At 39.3% G+C, this 18,575-nt stretch overlaps 1 protein-coding gene across 1 annotated transcript; it reads left to right on the top strand.

The window, feature by feature from the left end:
- Nucleotides 1-1,950: 1,950 nt before the first annotated feature.
- On the top strand, nt 1,951-17,449 carry OTOP1 (otopetrin 1). The gene is made up of 6 exons (XM_076337578.1): nt 1,951-2,236; nt 8,633-8,769; nt 11,740-11,798; nt 13,430-13,560; nt 15,948-16,891; nt 17,279-17,449. The coding sequence occupies exons 1-6, from the start codon at nt 1,951-1,953 to the stop codon at nt 17,447-17,449; spliced, it is 1,728 nt and encodes a 575-aa protein (XP_076193693.1).
- The last annotated feature ends 1,126 nt before the right edge of the window (nt 17,450-18,575 follow it).

Consider the following 18,575-nt stretch of genomic DNA (forward strand, 5'->3'; position numbering starts at 1 on the left):
TCTCAATCCCTTCATCCCCCAGCCTCTGTTGATACCGGGGGTTGCCCCGACCCAGGTGCAGGACCTTGCACTTGGCCTTGTTAAACCTCATGAGGTTCAAGTTGTTCTTTAAAGGTTACGTTACGTAAGATAAAAGTAGGACTTGGCATTTCCATAAGCTTCAGATAGTGATGGATGTAGCTCTGAGCTGGAGGTGGTTGAAGCCTTAACTGTTCGTCTAGTTATGCTTTTTATTTATAGTGCTGTTATGGGCCAGACAGAAACATAGGGCTAGCTTTCAGTTAAGTGCATTTTTCAAAGGGAAAAATTGTAGATGGCTTAAAATACCTGTTTCTTGAGAACAGGCCAAAATGAATAAAGGACATGAGCTACTACTTCCTTATGCTTACCTCAATAGGGCATTGTACAGCATTCACTCATTCCACCCTTCTGCCATTTTGTTCTCCTTCCTGGTTCAAGAGGAATGCGAACCTCAGAAATTTACATACAAGTTCAGAAATGTCCTTTGGTACTTAAGAAATAAGAGCTTCTTGACTCATTTCTGGCTTCAGAAGAGAAAAAGCTTTGCCAGTGGAAGTAGAGTAAAATAGATGCTGGCTTTTCATTTCTCCTTTTTTTTTTTTATGTAGCTGAATTAGTGGCTTAATTTCATGTGAGACATAGGTCACTCACTGTAAAAAACAACGCTTTGGATATTCGATACGCTACCAACAGATACAGGGTAAAAATGTAAGACCTGCCTGGCCAGAACAAGGACCAGTCCATCTTGGTATTTGGCCCCCAAGCTATGGCTAGGTACCTGAATACCTAGAATTAAGAGAATTTGTATTGTATGCAAACAAAATACAATTTAAAATAGGTAGTGTTTTAGACTGGGCTAAATTCCTGTCAACCCCTACAGACAACCAACTGGTGCTCCAAATCTTGAGGTTTGAATACATTAATATCTTATGACCATAGGTCACAACTAAGCAGTTTAAATAAGAAGAGGTAAATACTTACAATGTATATAAAAATTAGGAAAATGAATAAATAAGAAATGGACTAAATCCTGCAGAAGTCTCTGCTACTTTGAGCTCAGTTGTTGCTACTCCAGCTAGCAATCACTATTACACTCTGTTGTCAGAATAGGACTTAAAAAAAAAGAGACAAATTGCTACCTTTGAAAGGTCTAGAAAATTCCTGAAAGCAGAGGGGTTTTATTACTAGTGGAAGTGCCAGTTGCCAAAAAGAAGGTGGACTGTGGGGCCCAGAGCATGAAACCGTGGCGGGTGATCCCATTTCCACCCCCGTGCGAAGGAGCTGCATCACGGGCTGTTCACTCCCTGGGCTGCAGGGCAGGCTCCATCGGCCCCATCCTCGCTTTCTCTGAACGTCTCCCACATGTTGGCCGTTCCTCGGCTTTCCAGCCAGCCATTAACAGTCAGGGATGTTTGTTCACCGCTCGCTCTCTTTCCCATCTCCCTATCTAGAGAGCATGTTACGCTGCACACGTCTCTGTCAACACGGACATAAGCTCCGTGTCCCTCACCACAACCAGGCGCGGAGGGCTCACCTGCCCCTCTGCAAGGGTCATGACCACCTCCTGACTAATCTCCCTCTGAATAAATCCTCCCTTACCCCTAATCTCGACCCTAGCTGTTGGCCGAGTCTAAGGCAAGACCCCCCTGCCCCGCATAACCTCAGCAGCCTTTACCCCCCTGGCAGCCTGCCTTTACCCCCCTGGCAACCTACCTTCCCCTCGGGCAGCCCGGGGCTCCCCCCCGGCAGCCGGAGACCCCCCCCCGGAGGCCCCCGCCCGGCGGGCAGCGGCTGCAGGGAGGCACGGCGAGGGCCGGCGGCCCCGCTCCGCCCCTGGCCGTCGGTGGGGGACGGGCCAGCCGTCGGCCTCGGGGCTCCCCGGGGAAAGCGGGGCCGCCTGCTTGCAGCATCTGGCCGGCGGCGTGGGAGATGGAGAAAGCCGCCGGTTCCTCCTCCGTGGGCGGCAGCTGCCCGCAGAAAAACGCCGAGATCCTCAGCAGCCAGTACGGCATCAACCTCTTCCTGGCCGGGCTGCTGCTCACCTTCGCCTGGGCTGTGCATGCCGTGGGCATCAGCAAGAGCCACCTGCTCTCCTACCTCATCACGCTGATGCTCATCCAGCTGCTGTGGATGCTTTGGTACCTCTGCAGAAGCTGCACGCAGAGGAGGCTGATCCGGGACAAGGACACGCACGCCGGAGCCCGCTGGCTGAAGTGTAAGTACTGGCCGGTGGCACACAGGGTGGTACCGTGCGCAGGACATCCGTGCCATCACCTGTCTCTGCTACCACTTTGTTACCCTCTCCATCCCTACCAGGAGGCATCCTGGTGTTCATGAACTTAACACACATGCAGTGCACTCTAAAGTAAATATATGCATAAGCTGAACATACTAGGAGATTGTATGGGAAAGCTGTTTGCTAAACATCCTCACTTTCCAACCTACCATTTACAGTACTGAAAGCTCTGGTGCCTTTTTTCCCTTACCAGGCTGGCTTGGCGACACTTGAAAAAAAAATATAGCTAATGGAAGAGGCAATTTTGTTGATGTCATGCAACTCTCTTGGAGGAACTATCACCTTTTCCAGACAGTATAATGCAACTTACTTTAGGCTAGTACCAGTCAGAAAGGTCCTCAAGTGCTCTCTATACCAACGTATATCAGAGATTCCTGTTTGTATGTGTGCAGTGATGCCTTAGAAACATCTGGAGTTAAACAGAAGAGGACAAAATCCCTGGCCGGATCAGTTTGTAGATTAGTACATCTAAGCAAGGAAACTAAAGCTAGCATGAGCTTGTAGGAAAAGTATACAAGTTTGCAAGGGTAGCGGTGGGATGTGATGGCCCTTATCTGCAGAGTCAGGTGCATACTGGAGTAAGGGTATAAAGATTTATTGAGAGAAGGTGGTTGGGGAGCACATCACAGAGTCATAGTGACAGGAACGCTGTGTTTCTGGGTCCCAAGAAAAAGAAACCACCCACATCAGCACTGTGTAGAGTAATAGGCAGGCCCAGTTTTACTGACCTTTTTTTCAGTCTCAGCACCGTAAATGATAGGTTGGAAAGTAAGTATGTAAAGTGGAGAGCTATAAGACAGCTTTTCCATAAAATATTTCTGTCCTGCTAGCAATGAGACAACAGTTAATTATCACAGCAGCTAATGAAATATCTAAATGAAAATCCCAAGAACACCTAAAACCTGATTATTTTGAAAAGTAAGGTTCTGTTGTGGAAGTTTAGTTTGTTCTCAGTCGCAGTACTTGTGCGTCTTTTATTTTCTTTGCAACTGTTAACAATTGTGCTGTATGAATTGCTCAGGGAAAATCTTTTTTTTTAATGTCTAACATACAGTCATGGTCTGTAGACTCTTTCCTGAAATGTATGGAGTTCATGTACCAACTGTTCAATTGTTCTACCTGATTATTCACTGTTTTCCAACACAATATTCAGCTCTCAGGCATTTTTCATTTATTAGCTTATGTGGCTTACAACCTCCTGAAATTCATTAATACAAGGCTTAATTTGATCCTGTTTTGGACCAAGCTATGCTTTTGTTACTCAGAGGGTAACTTTCTCCTCCTAAGTATGGAATAAATACTGCTTAACATGGGTAAGTACAGCAGGACCCCCTGCCCTTTTTCTTTTGGCACAGCATTCACAGCATTTCATTTGTCCTACAGGATATAAGGAGTCACAGAGACTTAGAAATAAGATACTGGAATGAACTACTAGGTTACCTTATCCATTCCTTTTACCAGCACAGGATGGCTCTTTGTACTAGCTTCTCAAGTGGTGCCGCTTCTACCGCTTCTCTTGGATGTCTAGGCTGCAATTCAACAAATTCGCCCTTAGGGAAAGACCTACACTTTCCTATTCTTAGGAGTTTCTTGTAGTTACAACAAGCCTGTACAAGTCCCTTATCCTCTGTTGGTAAAAGAAAACTTATTTGAGGTAAGGAAAAACTCAGGTGGCAATTCCTCTGCCAAGATCCCCGTTGCCCTCCTCTGCATCAGTGGTTTTGTCATAGAAAACTTTTATCTGAAAGACTAAAAGTCCAAAAAGGAGGAGGCGGGGAGGACAAATGTCCTGGTTCCTGCTGGGATAAAGTTGATTTCCTTCCTAGTGGCTGGCATAGTGCTGTGTTTTGGATTTAGCATGAGAATAATGTGATAACACACTGATGTTTTAGTTGTTGCTAAGCAGTGTTTATACTAAGTCAAGGACTTTTCAGCTTCCCATACTCTGCCAGCGAGGAGGGGCACAAGAAGCTGGGAGGGGGCACGACTAGGATAGCTGACCCAAACTGACCAAAGGGTATTCCATACCATGTGACGTCATGCTCATGGGGGAGCTGGGGGGAGCTGGCTGGGGGACAGTGATCGCTGCTCGGGAACTGGCTGGGCATCGGTTGGTGGGTGGTGAGTGGTTGCATCACTTGTTTTTCCTGGGTTTTGTTTCTCTCTCTCTCTCTCTCTCTCTCTCTCGTTGTTTTCCTTATTATTATTATTATTATTATTATTATTATTATTATTATTATTATATTTCAATTATTAAACTGTTCTTATCTCAACCAACAAGTTTTTTTACTTCTGCTCTTCCGACTCTCTCCCCCATCCCACCAAGGGGGGAGGGTGAGCGAGTGGCTGTGTGGTGCTCAGGTGCTGACTGGGGTTAAACTACAACAACAAATTTTCATCCAGTCTTTCCACAGAAAGCTCTCTGCAATTTTTGGCTAGCTCTATCAGCTGCTTTTGAAGACTGACTCCTTGCTCTCATCATTAGAGAAAATGTCCATGTACTAACCAGTATAAAATGAGTATATTTTCCTGATTCCCTTCAAACTGTGAATATCATTTTAGTAAAAGTGGTGGTAGCTGGTTGCTTAGAGAATTTTGCTATGACAAATGCTGAAAAAGAATGACTTAACAGAAACCTCCTATAACTGAGTCCTTGCACACGGTTAACAATGCTAGCAGGACAAATAGTTTACAAGAATTGCTCACAGAAAGGTTTCCTTGAGCATTTTTGCAACTGTGTGAACCCTAGAGCACAGTCTTCCCACTTGTGTGGTAGACCAAGAAACGCTCTTATAGCCTGAATGTGGGAAAAGTTTTAGGGAGAGCTTTGTCTTGAATAAGGTACAGTTATCCTGACCCAAATAATCACAGGGAAGTTTAGGAAGTCCTTTCCTTGACTTCCTCCAAATGTTATTCCCCTGAGTGCAAAAGGTCTCTGACCATTATTTGGAAATTCGACCAAGTGAGACAGAGAACTCAAAATCAATTGGCTTCACAAATGGCTTTATTTTATCACGTTCCCCAGCAGCACAGCTTCTGTTTAAAGCATAGACAGCTAGTCAACTTACAACGCTCGTGGCAGACTTCAACTTGTGTATTTTTCCTGCTTACATTAAATTGTCTATTATTTAAAACCAAATAATATTTTAAGTTTAGAGTGGCATTTTCACAATTGTATCATTATGGCTTTCTTCTTCTTGATGGTTAATAGAAAGAATTAAGCCAGCACTTAGCAATACTGAAAATCCTATTCTTGATTTCCTAAGATATGCAGGTTTCAATGACCATTTGAAAAAAATCCCGATTTTTTTTAATAATTCAATGCTCAATAGCAATCATTTCATATTTCTTTAACTTTCAAATAGAAATAGCAAAATAGCAGAATGATCTTCATCATTTATAATTACTGATATATATCTAGTATTTAGTATTAGTGTATAAAACTGAAGTTTCCATCAGGAAAAGTTAACATAGAAACCATTAGTATACCATATGTATGGTTATTATAGTTGTGCTTTGATTTTTGCCTAAGCAACTTAGTACAATCACTCTCTTTTTAAGCCCCTTTAATATGCACGTTGGACACTTTGCCTATGCTTACAGTGTGGTCACCTGAGTGACTGCCAGAAACATCTAGATTATAATTTGAATAAGTGAAATAATTGAACATTAAAAGAAATGAGCCATATAAAATCTTCTAATCCCTGGAGGACAATGGCAAAACTGTTGATTTCAGTGGGAACAGATTGAAGCCCATCAAATCTCTGATGAAGGTAAAGGAAACATGAAGAGAGATACTGAGGCATAAACCAAAATGCTCAATGTGAAAGAAACTTTGTGGGGTTTTTTGTGTTGGTTGAGGTTTTTTTGGTCTGCTGGACATTGATGTAAAGCTGTAAAACTATACAACTGAAATAGTGACCTTGTGAAATGCAAGCAAGACAGAGTGGAACTACTTTTTATTTTAGTGAATTCAAACCTGAGCCCCTTGCCTTGCCTTGCCTTGCCTTGCCTTGCCTTGCCTTGCCTTGCCTTGCCTTGCCTTCCCTTCCCTTCCCTTCCCTTCCCTTCCCTTCTCTCTTCCTGTTTCTTCTAGTTAACAAGTCCCTTGTGATGCTGTTCTGCTGAGCCACTCTCATGAGTAATGGAAGCAAGGATGCAGAACTTTTACATTATGAAATACATTTCCACCCATTTTGCTCTGACATTACTACGCCACTAAAGCAGTTCCTCAGGGCTTGATCCTGCACCATGAATTAATTGGAAAATTACCTTACTAGTCACGAATGGGGAATTAAATACCTTTCTAAAATACTCTGCAAAGTTAACATAGGCATAACAATTCACTGTAGCGTAATTGTGGAAGATTTTTATAATCTTTTTGCTTCAGAAGATAGCATTTTCCTTCTTATTGAAACACAATACACAGTAAGTCATCTTTGACATCTTTCAGACAAAGAGTGAAACAGGCTGAGTTTCCTGCATACTTTCTAAATAAACCATGAATCACAGAATCAGTCATAGCATAATTTAGGTAGGAAGGGACCTCTGGAGGTCATCTAGTCCAACACCTTGCTCAGAGCAGGTCCAATTACCTTAAGTAAAGTTATTTCAGGAGAATTAACAATTCTAATTTATTTTAGAATAATTTAAATTCTTTAAATAAGGAAGGAAATGTATCACTCAATCTCAAGAGTAGCCTAGAATTTTGCATTTTGTGATGCCATTAACTTTTATACATAATGAAAATGGCGTATCTATTTAAATGTGGGCTCCAGTTCTCTCATGTGTTAGAAATAATACAAATTAGCTGACATAATAAGCATAAATAAAAAAATGTACGGGATCATACACATGCATGAAGTACAGAGCAGAGGTTTTATATTTTTAAATATGAGGGCAAAAGTTGGGAGGAGGCAAACTGTCCCGTGGTAGAAATTACATTCCATCAGTAATTTGACATTGATTTTATTATATAGAGTTTGTAAAACAGAAACATAAAATCCTACTGGAGTTCATACCCTCATTGTTAAAAAATTTTCTGAAATCTATTTTTGTTTAATTTTAAAGGATCAGTGAAATAATAAACAAAATACATTGTATTTTTATCATTTATACTTAATTTTTATCAATGCAACTTTGATAATAAATGTATTATTAATTAAATAAATTATTAAATTAGTGTTATATTTTATTAACACAAGTCAAGCGGAACATGTGGTGCTTATAAGGAAGTTAGGTTGTGGGCCCTTACAAAAGATAAACATTCATCAAAGTCAACACTAGTGATGTTATTTCCTCTGTGAGGAATTACAAAGAAAGATTAAGATACTGATACTGATCTATATCTTAAGGCCAGTTAAGGTCCACAGATAGATTTTTATCTAGTCTTAATTCAAATAAACCCAAACTAAATCCAGTGGAAACCTGTTTGAATAAAAGCCTGGAGAAAAAAAAACTAAGCGAATGAAGACTTTAGAGTTTGGTTTAGTAATTTTATTGCCAGTTGTGCTTAGTCATACAGGTACAAACCCAATAATTAATAATATACATTGTGTTACCATATAGCTTTCCAGAATAAGTTTGTAACAAACATTTACATTCCTGAAAGAAAAAAAAAATTAAACATGGGGAAACGTATTTTGAAAGTTCTTTAGGATACGAAATACATATTTAGAGAAACATATTAGGGTTTTTTTGTGTGTGTGTGAAAATAATACTGAAATGAAATCTTTGGTTTCTTTCTAGGAGAACAAACCATACAGCTCATTGTCTTTTTGGTCTCTGAGTTAAAGCGTAACCTCCTGAACCACGGGGAAGGCATACCAAGTGATTGTGTTACTTCCCACTGTCGAGCTCTTGGGCCGGGAGACTGTAACATGATTGTTCAGCTCCCTGGAATTGTATAGTTTGCTGTGTGGCTGTAGAGAGCATTAATTCACGCACCGTATGGCCGCTTCAGTGCTACCGTTACTTGAGAGGCTGACCTTGCAAGGAGCTGGGAGCCATCTGCAAGGTGCTGAGTGTCTCCAGGTCCTGGCCATTGCCGGACTGGCTCCTCTGCACTGACCGTGCAAGGCGTGTATGGTGATGTGCTTTCGTAATATATTGCGCAGAGGCTTTCACAGATTAGAAGGATTTATTACATTGAGTCAGTTACCTTCATGATCATCGATCTACTTTTATTTCCCTAAACAAGGACACGGATATTGTTCGACTTTTATTTCCCTGAACAGATTTTAGCATATGGGTACAGATTGTCTCTAGACACTATAACTGTACATTGAGGTTTTCTAATATCTTTTTTGTTTGTAGGTGGGATTACATTGTTTGCAGTCATTACTTTAATTCTGGACTCTTTTAAAATTGGATATTACATTGATTTTTCAAACTGTTTACCACCAACTGAAGGCATTTTTCCTGTTACACATGCCGTGCACACCATCTTACAGGTAAAAGTCACTGGTTGCAGTTTTATATTATATCTGTATTTCTTACCAAAAATATCTTTTATCTTCTCATCATCAGTGAATTTTACACTAATTTAATTTCTAAGCATATCATAGGATGCTTTTGAGGGCTAAATTCTTGTGCATGTATATCCTTTCTATGTGTAAATTCAGGCTTTGCAACCTGAAATTGCTCAGTCGTAAAACTCTCATGGGTTCAAAAAAGAAATAATCAAAAAATGCTCTCCTATAATTGAAGTTACATGCTTTTTTTAGTTGAAGTTACATATATAACTTTCAGAATTTTCAGGCTGAAATGAGCAGCTTCGCTAAAGACAATTCACTTATTTCTGTGTGTAGGACTTGCCACACAAGTTCAATTCAATCTGTCTATCCTGATGTCCCATTGTAGTTAGGGGTGGAGGCCTGATACTTCGAAGGGACAAAACCCTTCCTGTGTATTTAGCTTGTTATAAAATACTTGCACGCCTTTCCTATACCAAATGAACATGGATTTTCCTTCTAGAAGCATTTGATTATGCTTATCAGTGGCTGCACAGTAGCAAACATAGTCAGTGACTCCGGTAAAATATTCCAGCTGCTTGTTTATTGTAAGGCTTTTGGTCTATATTATATGGTGATATTGTTTATCACATGAATTCTTCTGAGGCCCTGTCAACAGATTTGTAGGAAAGAAGGAAAGAAAAAGCCACTCAACTAAGATACTCAGTTATAGCCAGGTCATTTAATGCACTTTCCAAGCTGATTAAGTCATTCAGAAAGAAAAGAAAGATTTTCTTAGCAGTTGTGGTTGCATGTAAATGAGCATTTGAACAACCTACATTTTCCTGCTTTCTGTAACAAAAAAAGCATGGAAATTTAAGCAGTAACTCTGACCTCTTCTATCTTTTTCTCTGAGGGTGAAATTCTGATTTGGTTGAAGTAATCTTAATTTCCCATTCTTGTAATATCCACTCTCCATGTCTTGCAACTTCTTTGCTTTACCTCTGAAAAACAAACCAAAGAAATAAAGCCTTTTTTCCCTGCTGATCTGCATGCAGCATTCTTCATTGCATCCAGTGACCCTGAGATGACAAGGTTTCCAGCTACCGTGAACTGGAGTGTGGAAGAAACGGTGTATAACAATGCTGAACAAAGCGAACAAGAATTTTAATTTAAATTTTACATCACCCAATGTTGCTGAATTTATCATCTACTTAGCTTAAATAATGAAATCTGGAATGTTAGCCTGAGCAATCAAAGAAAAAGTAAAAAAGTAATTTACCAGATACTTCTTACCTAAGACAAATCTTCTCATGTCTTTGAAACACAGGCTGAAATTACAGCAGAGAACATCCCTAATTATGTGTCATCTAAAAACTGAAGGATTTGTTTTCTACAGAATATGTGTCAGATTCTGTTGTATTTTACTCTAATGAGGCATCCTGATATGTGCCATTAAATTAATAAATATATACATACTGCACCTATGCAAGCAATGAACTAACATGTACCTGCCCTTCCAAGACAGGCTGTGCATTACTCTCTTTTGCAGGCAGAAGTCCCTTTGAGGCAATGAGTACTCTGTGAGCAAAAATTGTATTTTATGCTATTTCTTTACCTTACTGACTTTTCTGTTCCTATTTCCCCCCACTTTCGTGACTCTAATGTCTGAACACATCTTCAAAACTTATGGTTTTTAAGTTTTGAAGAATGCTTTCACATCTGCTGTTAGATTTTACTGCATCTATCCTGGAATGGGAAATTGAACGTGGCATTAGATGAGACTAAGGTGCTAATTTCAATTTGTTTGGTTTCAGTTGAAACCTCCATGGTATCTTGTAGTCTCTACACCTGGGGTTTTACAGTGGTCACACCTCCTTTTGATAAACGCTTCATTAGAGGAATGAATGAACATGTTATTGCTGGGTGGTGTAGGCGACCCACAGAGAGCTGCATTTTCCTGGCTTTTTCAAAAATCAGATACTGAATGTCTCAGACCACACCAGCTGTGGTGTAGGGTGCCTACATTAATGGGCACAGTGGTAAAATGGACCTCCAGTTACTCTAATTGCTGAAGAAGAACCCAAAGTTCTTTGCACTTTTCAGACCGTTTCTGGAACACCAAACCAGGCAGGTTTCTAAGAGAAAACTTTTGGACCGTTTCTCTCCTGATAGTTAACCTACTGTCAAGTTCAGTATCCTAGGAGCTATTCTGAGTAAACAAGACTCCCAGTTTCACCCTAACATCCCTGAGGAATATTGGTAGCGTTCTCCTTGCACTTATCAGCACTTGGAACCGGTTTTGTATCAGCAGCAATCTGTATCCTGAGGTTTCCATTATCCTCCCACAAACAGAGATTCCCACTTTTAATATTTCTTTCCCCTTTACTTGTTAACTCAGTAGTGTTATCCCTCTCTCTTTTATTCTCCAGCTTGAGCTTTCTGCACCATACTTGAGTTCCACTGCATGTGTTCCTAATGCTGTTGTCTCTCGGACTGATAGTACAACCTTTTCTCTCGCTTCCTGGGTGTCCGTTGTTTGTCTTATTAATCAAGTCTGGCATCCTTTCACTTATCTCTCTCCCTCCTTAGAATTTCATATATTAAATAAATTATTCAAACTTAGCATCACCACGCCCTGCAGCAATCATACTGCTGTCCACAGCTGGTAGCTTTATTTCCTTTGAAATAAAAGCCTCTCCCGATACAGCCACAAGGTATGTTTTAGTGAGTCACACTGAGACTTTCTACTGTTGAGCCACTGACTTTGCATATGAGAAATCTTAGGTTCATCACGCCAGAGAGGTTCTGGGTGAACATCAGAGGAAATCGTAAGTTATTTCACATGCGTGGAGATGGAGCTTCCTCAGTTTAAATCATCAGAGTTTCCGTCTACAGATGTGCTTTCCTTTTTGAGTGTCACACATGTTCATTAACATAATGACATTTCTCTGTATTCCTTTCATTTAGGTATACTTTCTTTGGTGTCATGCAAAGGATATTATCCAGTCTTTCAAAACACTTGAAAGGTAAAGTGGATCTGATCCTCATCTGGAATGCTAATAGGTGTAGGTCTGCACAGTGCTTTAACACCTACAGTTTTACTGTATGAGGGACATTGAAAACTTACAGAGTTTGATTCTCCTCTTAATTGTGTTAATATAAATAAAAAGTAACTCCATTTACCCAAGTGAGAAGATAATCGTTAGTCTAAATTATTTTTTTCTTATTTAAATGGTGCTTATATTTTATAATGTACAACAGTCACAGAATAAGTGTATTTTTATCATGAGAGAGGGACATGGGCAATGTATGATACCACAGTGTCACTTGCTTTTTTTGAAGGAAGGAAGCACTGTGTATGTATCTTAGGACTATGCACTATATTATGTTTTCTTTATTTAGCTACTGAAAGAGAATCTGCATCAGCAACCTGCAGTCAGTACAATATATCTGAGGTATTTTATATTGATTTTTATGGAAAGCACCTTTTGGAACCAGATGCCGACGTGCAAATTCACTGTGAAATACAACCTCCCCGGTGGTATCCCATATACCCAAATCAGTAAGGGTTATGCACATTTCTGACACCAGAACTTGGGTCTCGCAGTGTAACTGATGTGGCCTCTGAACAGCGGAATACATACATTTCTTATAGAACTGAGGACTAGTCTTTGAGGCAGCAGACCCAGTTCTTATGTGTTTCTGGTTTTGTGAGAAGGTGGATTAATGTAGATTATCTGTACATAGAACATAAATAAACAAACATAGTAACTTTAAAAAGACTCATCTCAAATTATCAATGAGCTGACCAGTTTCTATAGGAAATAAAAAGAAATTTACTCAGAAACATCACTTATGGAGAAGGTTCTCCTTTTGTTTCGCTCTCTTGGGTAAGTGTTCAAGCCCCATGCTGTTGAGGAGAGAGATCACAGAAGGCTTGCAACATCAGCTGGTGAAATCATCTCTGTTTATAAGTAGAATTTTAAAAATCCCTAACCGCAACTCTATCAGTGAGAACAGTGCCGTAATAAAGAACTGTTTCTTGGTGAAGGAACAATACCAGCCTCAGGTGCAGAAGAAAACCGCCTGGCTTGTCAGAAACCAGGAGTCTCAAAAACACTTAGAGACCTACCCTCACTGTACCAGTAGTCTGAATGGGATAAAGCCCTCTGTTGGCTTCAACTCTCTCCAGGAGACAAAAATGCATGGACCAGAAGTTAGAGAAGGCAGTGGTATCTGTGAAGAAAGACCAGCCACAGTGAGTACGAAGGAGCACCGCAGAAGGCTGTGAAATATGGCTTGCAAAACAATTAACCCTGTTCAGACTGTTCAATCGCTGTCGTTAATATGAAGCTTGTCCAGCCCAGAGAATAACAACCATCACATAAGGGAGCATAACAAATAATAACAGCGTGGTATTAATGGTTAAATACATTAAGCCATTCTATAAATGACATTCTATAAAATTTTGACAGTCTAACATTCATTGTGCTCCGCTGAGGAACATCTTTAGAGAGGTTGGTTATGATTGTATTTTCCCTGCACTGACAACTAAATAGGGCCACGTAGCATGTTTACAGAAAGTTAATCCATTTTATTTAACATACATGGAGGTATACTCTGTGCAGGTTTCTTCAATAATTACTTTATTTTGTAGGTTTGGGGTTATCCATTCCGTGTTCACAAATTTACTCCTGTGGACAAATGGAGTGCTAACAGAGTCAAAACATCAACTGAATGAACATAAGGAAAGACTAATCACACTTGGTTTTGGGAACATAACAATAGGTAAGTGAAAGGGTTGATACATTTTGGAATTCCTGCTCTAACACGCTCTCATAGAAAATACTGCGTCACTGTAGGATGGAGCTGGGTCATTCATGACTATGAATGACTATAGTCATTCCCGGGCAAGTGGTAGTGAGCTGATACGTGATCAGTTCAGATCACAACTAAAATGTTGTATGATCATTATCATTATCATATATGTGAGTCAGGCTGTAGTTTTCTGTTTATTCATCTCCCCTTCGGATGAGGTCCAGAAGAAAAAAAAATGCTGGAAGTTCCAAACAAACAAACAAACAAACAAACAAATTTTTAAAAACATTTTATTTGCGGAGTAACATCACTGAGGAACCCCTTTATTAGTAAATCATAGAAGTAAATTGAACATAGCAGTGTTAAAAACAGAGTTTACTATTTTGTAAGTTATTCATAGCAAAACAAGTGTGGATAATCCTGCAGATCCTTCCCAGGAGAGTGGTTACACATGGCCTGTGATCCTATGGGATTCAGTGGGATGGCTCAGAGGGATAGGGGTTATCCATTAGTGCTGCTTCACAACACAAGGATTTTGCTCTGGGTGGGGTTTTTTTTATAACAATCCATTTTCTCCATTGGTCAGCTGATGCATGTTACAGTCAACAAACACTGAGTATAACTGCTGGGGATGCCTTCTGCTTTCAAGCGCCACTGAAGCATAGGGAAATTAGGAGTGCTTAACTTTAAAGAGAAAATAAAAGTTCTCAGCAGCTATAAGTAATTTTCTTCCTGTGAAAATTTATCGGTACAGCTGATATATTTTGATTGTGTTCACAAGGGAAAAGACAGACAGCTTTTGAAGAGGAAAATGTATGTTTTCCCACCCAGTGGATTCAACAGTGCCCGTATCCTAAAAACTCCCAATTTTGTGTCTACAACGCCAAAGCCTGAACTAATTTCTTTTTTGCCTATTTATAGTCTGTATAAATTGAAAAATTTTAGGCATTTTTAATAATTCCTGCCAAAGTTCACATATAAGTGAAAACTTAATTTTAAAATCTGTAAAATAGTATTCTCAGTGTAACTGTGTCTAAAATTATGCCCACAATTTTACATCTATTTTCGAGTGTTACCCTTTAGATGTACCTATGGAAACTATCTACTTTCCATTAATAATCAGGTAGCTGAATTCATAGTTCAGAGATTTTTGTAATCATAGAGCATTAGTAGATAGCAGGCAAATCACAAGTTAGAGGCTCTTCATGATATTTCTACTTGTTAAATAGAAGCAGTTTCCTTATATTATTTGCTATTATTCTGCTGCCAGAATTGTTACACAATTATGAATAGTCAGAAATAGCATCTGAAACAAGGGGGAGTGAAGTAGTGATCCACAAGTCAAGTTTGGCATTAACATACAATCCACTGCAAAAGCAATTTTTTTTCATCTCTTAACAGTGTGCTTGAGACAAAACAATACCAACTTTCTCCTCTGCTCTTCTCTTCTAAAATTATAGAAGACAATAGAAAAACTTCCAGGCACAAATCTAAGATCAGCGCCTAAAAATGTGCTCTTCAGCATGTATGCTTATATATTTATAAACAAACACATTGTGAAAATAAGTATCTTTTTTTTCTGCCACTGTGGAAATTTCTGATTTCTGAAATTATGTGCTTAGGTTATAAATGCACGTTAAAAAACCTTATTTTACAAATAAGAGCAATTGTTCATTGAGATGCCTTAGGGGTTTACAATGCGGGTAACTGCACTGCAGAGAGAGAATGATTTCATAGGTTCCTCTCAAAAGGAGAAGATTGATTTTTAATTTTTTTTTTTAATCTTAAAACTATACTGGGACATTGAGTGAAAGTATCTGTGGTTTACTTCACCTCTTTCCTAGACATAAACAACTTTTTGATAAAGTGGTTTTGGTATCAGAAACCACACTAGTGTAAATAACTGATAAAAATGAGAGTAGAACTGAGCCCTTTCCTTGTTAAGCTTGTTCTTGATCTGATCCACAGATCCCCGAGCTTCTATAAAAGCCTTCTAAGCTGAAGGGCTGAGGACTCAAAGCCCTTGGGATCTGGATTTTTGTGTTATAAAAACGTATTTTTACCAAGACCCTGCTGAAGCTTGGTGCACTTTGGTGCAGCATTTGTTCATGATGTGATTATTGCTCAGTGGCTGAGCAGTGAAGTCAGGGGTCATACTTCAGTGCACATGCAAAAGCTTTGTTAGGTTAATGACTTCAATGACAAGACCTTTTCTTAGGTGACTAACTGGGCAGCATGATGTGGTGTTTGACTGAAATCTTACCTTTTATGTTTTATCATTTTATTTATGTTTTATTTATTCACTTTAAACGAGAAATCCTTATAATGCACATAACTGATCTCTCCCTCTCCTTTAGTTTTAGATGATCATGCACCTCAATGCAATTGCACAACAACAACTCTCTGTTCGATATTTTCTCAAGGAATATATTATCTATACCCCTTTAATATAGAGTACCACATCCTAGCATCCACGATGCTCTATGTCCTCTGGAAGAACATTGGCCGCAAAGTTGAGCACCACCAGCAACACAAAACTCCATTCAAATTCCACGGCATAACTGTTGGAATGATTTTTGGACTAATTGTGTTAACTAGCACAATAGCCATAGTTGTTGTGTATTTAATTCAGATTGGACGTTCAAAAATCAAAAGCGAGTTAGCACTTACTATGTTTTACTTGCATGCCATCTTTGTGTTGGCTCTCATGTGTACAGCTGGAATTGTCGCCCTTCTCATCTACAGACTGGAAGATAGATCGTTGGATAATTCAAAAAATCCCGCTCGAAAACTTGATGCAGAACTGCTGGTGGGCACAGCTGCAGGGTCCTGGCTCCTCTCCTGGGGCTCGATCCTCGCCATTATCTGTGCCCAGGCTCATCCAAAATACACGTGGTATAACCTGCCCTACTCCATCCTGGTTATTATTGAGAAATATATTCAGAACCTCTTTATCATTGAATCCATACATCGTGAGCAGGAAAAGGTGAACGATGATATTAAAACTCTTCGAATAGTGACTATATCTCGGGGGAGCACTTTATCACTTACCCCCTCGTACAAAGAGATTTACAATGGCAGAGCCGCTCGTGACAGCGGAGAGGTACCCTGCCTGTTCAAGGGCAGTATCTGTGGGAGAGAAAATGGTGGTGGTGGTAGCAAAGAAGAAACGAGTCAGGAAAATAGTTCGGTCATGCATTCAGCCTCAGATTTCTCATTTTACAGTAGAAACTCAGTTACTAACAATAAGAGGAGAGTTCTGAAGAACATCGCTGCATTTTTATTCCTATGCAATCTTTCGGTAAGACATTTTGAACGTAATTCACAAGTTAATACCCAAAAGCTTCCCAACCTTTCAAGCCTGATAAGTACATTAAAATTACATGGGTCTATATTTTGTAGCAAGTAAATTTTACTTCTTCTGGAAGAGTAAGTGAATGCGCCTTTGGGGAACAAAGTTTATTTAAACGTGGAATCTGGGAGCCTAGGCTCGTTTTAGTCACAATACAAAAACTGTAGCAGCAGCAGAAGCTGAAATACTCTTCCACCAGTGTGCCCCAGTAGCAACAGGGAGGGTTTTCCTAGGGATTTCTGAAACCAAATTGCAATTCAGTGGGGTCCCGGTCATTAAGGGCTAGTCACTTGTACCGCTGGTGATTAATATTGGCCTTGCGTTCTTTCCTTGCAGCTTTGGATACCGCCGGCATTCGGGTGCCGCCCGGAATATGACAATGGACTAGAAGAAATAGTTTTTGGCTTTGAACCCTGGATAATTGTTGTGAACCTTGCGATGCCTTTTTCTATTTTCTATCGGATGCATTCAGCTGCCTCACTCTTTGAGGTCAATTGTAAAACATAGATCATATACGGTCCCTCAGTGAACAATTGATTGAATAATTAAATAAATAAATAACAGTTGAATGAGGGGATGGATGAATGAGTGAACATAGCAACAGCTGCTCAATAAATAGAAGATTCAATAGTTTTTTTAAAAGAAGGGACCATAGCTAATAGCATGTAATTTTTTTTTTCTTCTACGTATTTTGTTACGTATGTGGTGTTATTGTATAGGTACACTTTTCAAAATCATATTAGTGTTAATATGATTAACACTACATAGTAAAGTTAACTCAATCACATTAATCTTTGTTTTAGTCATCTGGGCTTTGTCCTCTATATAATTTGTATTGCTTTGTTTTCATTCATTGTGACTTGTGAAAGGGGTTTAAAAAAATATCTGTATGGCTTAGGAGGGAAAATCCCAGGAACAGCTAAATTGAGTGATGCTTCTGAATCACAGAGATACTACGAATACTCCAACTCTTAATTCCTAGCTATGTTTTTATAGTAAAACCTGAAAACATTTGCTATTTAGTTGGGATGTGGGAATTATTTTAAACTTCCTGAATACTGATAAAAAATCAAGATATAATTATTATTTTCTTAACTATATAGCAAGAAATCCAATTAAATAACATGTACGATTAGATATCTCATGCTGTATATAATTTCTTCTGATAAAATATATTTCTATTAATGCATCCTCCTTGTCTTGTATTTACTTTATGACATAACTGAGAAATAAAGTTAACCCTTTTTACTTAATTCTTTATTCACACATCCTTGAAATGTTTTAAGAGAGAAAACTAGTCTTATAGCTTATGTTTAGGTATATATGTTTCATTGCCAGAATGGTATATCTTCCCTGTACAATTTTTTTATGAGCTGCTAATTTCTTTGTAGTTCAGTCTCCTGGTTGAAAGATAATCATATGTCTTCATACAGGGATGCTGTAAAGCATAGCTGATGCCTCTAGAAATCCGGAGGGCCCTTGGCTGAGGATTTTACAAGCGTGGTTTACAAGCTGTTAGAACATAATCTCAACTCCCTAGGATATTTAGTTGCCTGAATTCTCACAGAAAGCAGTGAAAAGTTGGGTGCCTGAATATTCTTAGAATCTGGACCTGTAAGATCGAAAGACCAGA

Source organism: Aptenodytes patagonicus, chromosome 4 (genome assembly GCF_965638725.1).
Source record: "Aptenodytes patagonicus chromosome 4, bAptPat1.pri.cur, whole genome shotgun sequence".
In the NCBI taxonomy this organism is placed as follows: domain Eukaryota; kingdom Metazoa; phylum Chordata; class Aves; order Sphenisciformes; family Spheniscidae; genus Aptenodytes; species Aptenodytes patagonicus.

Bases quoted from the DNA above. Each gene is read 5' to 3' on its own strand.
- OTOP1 (XM_076337578.1), top strand. From the start codon at position 1,951: ATGGAGAAAGCCGCCGGTTCCTCCTCCGTGGGCGGCAGCTGCCCGCAG. The intron at 2,237-8,632 runs GTAAGTACTGGC...TTTTGTTTGTAG, and splicing joins CGGAGCCCGCTGGCTGAAGT to GTGGGATTACATTGTTTGCA. The intron at 13,561-15,947 runs GTAAGTGAAAGG...CCTCTCCTTTAG, and splicing joins TTTTGGGAACATAACAATAG to TTTTAGATGATCATGCACCT.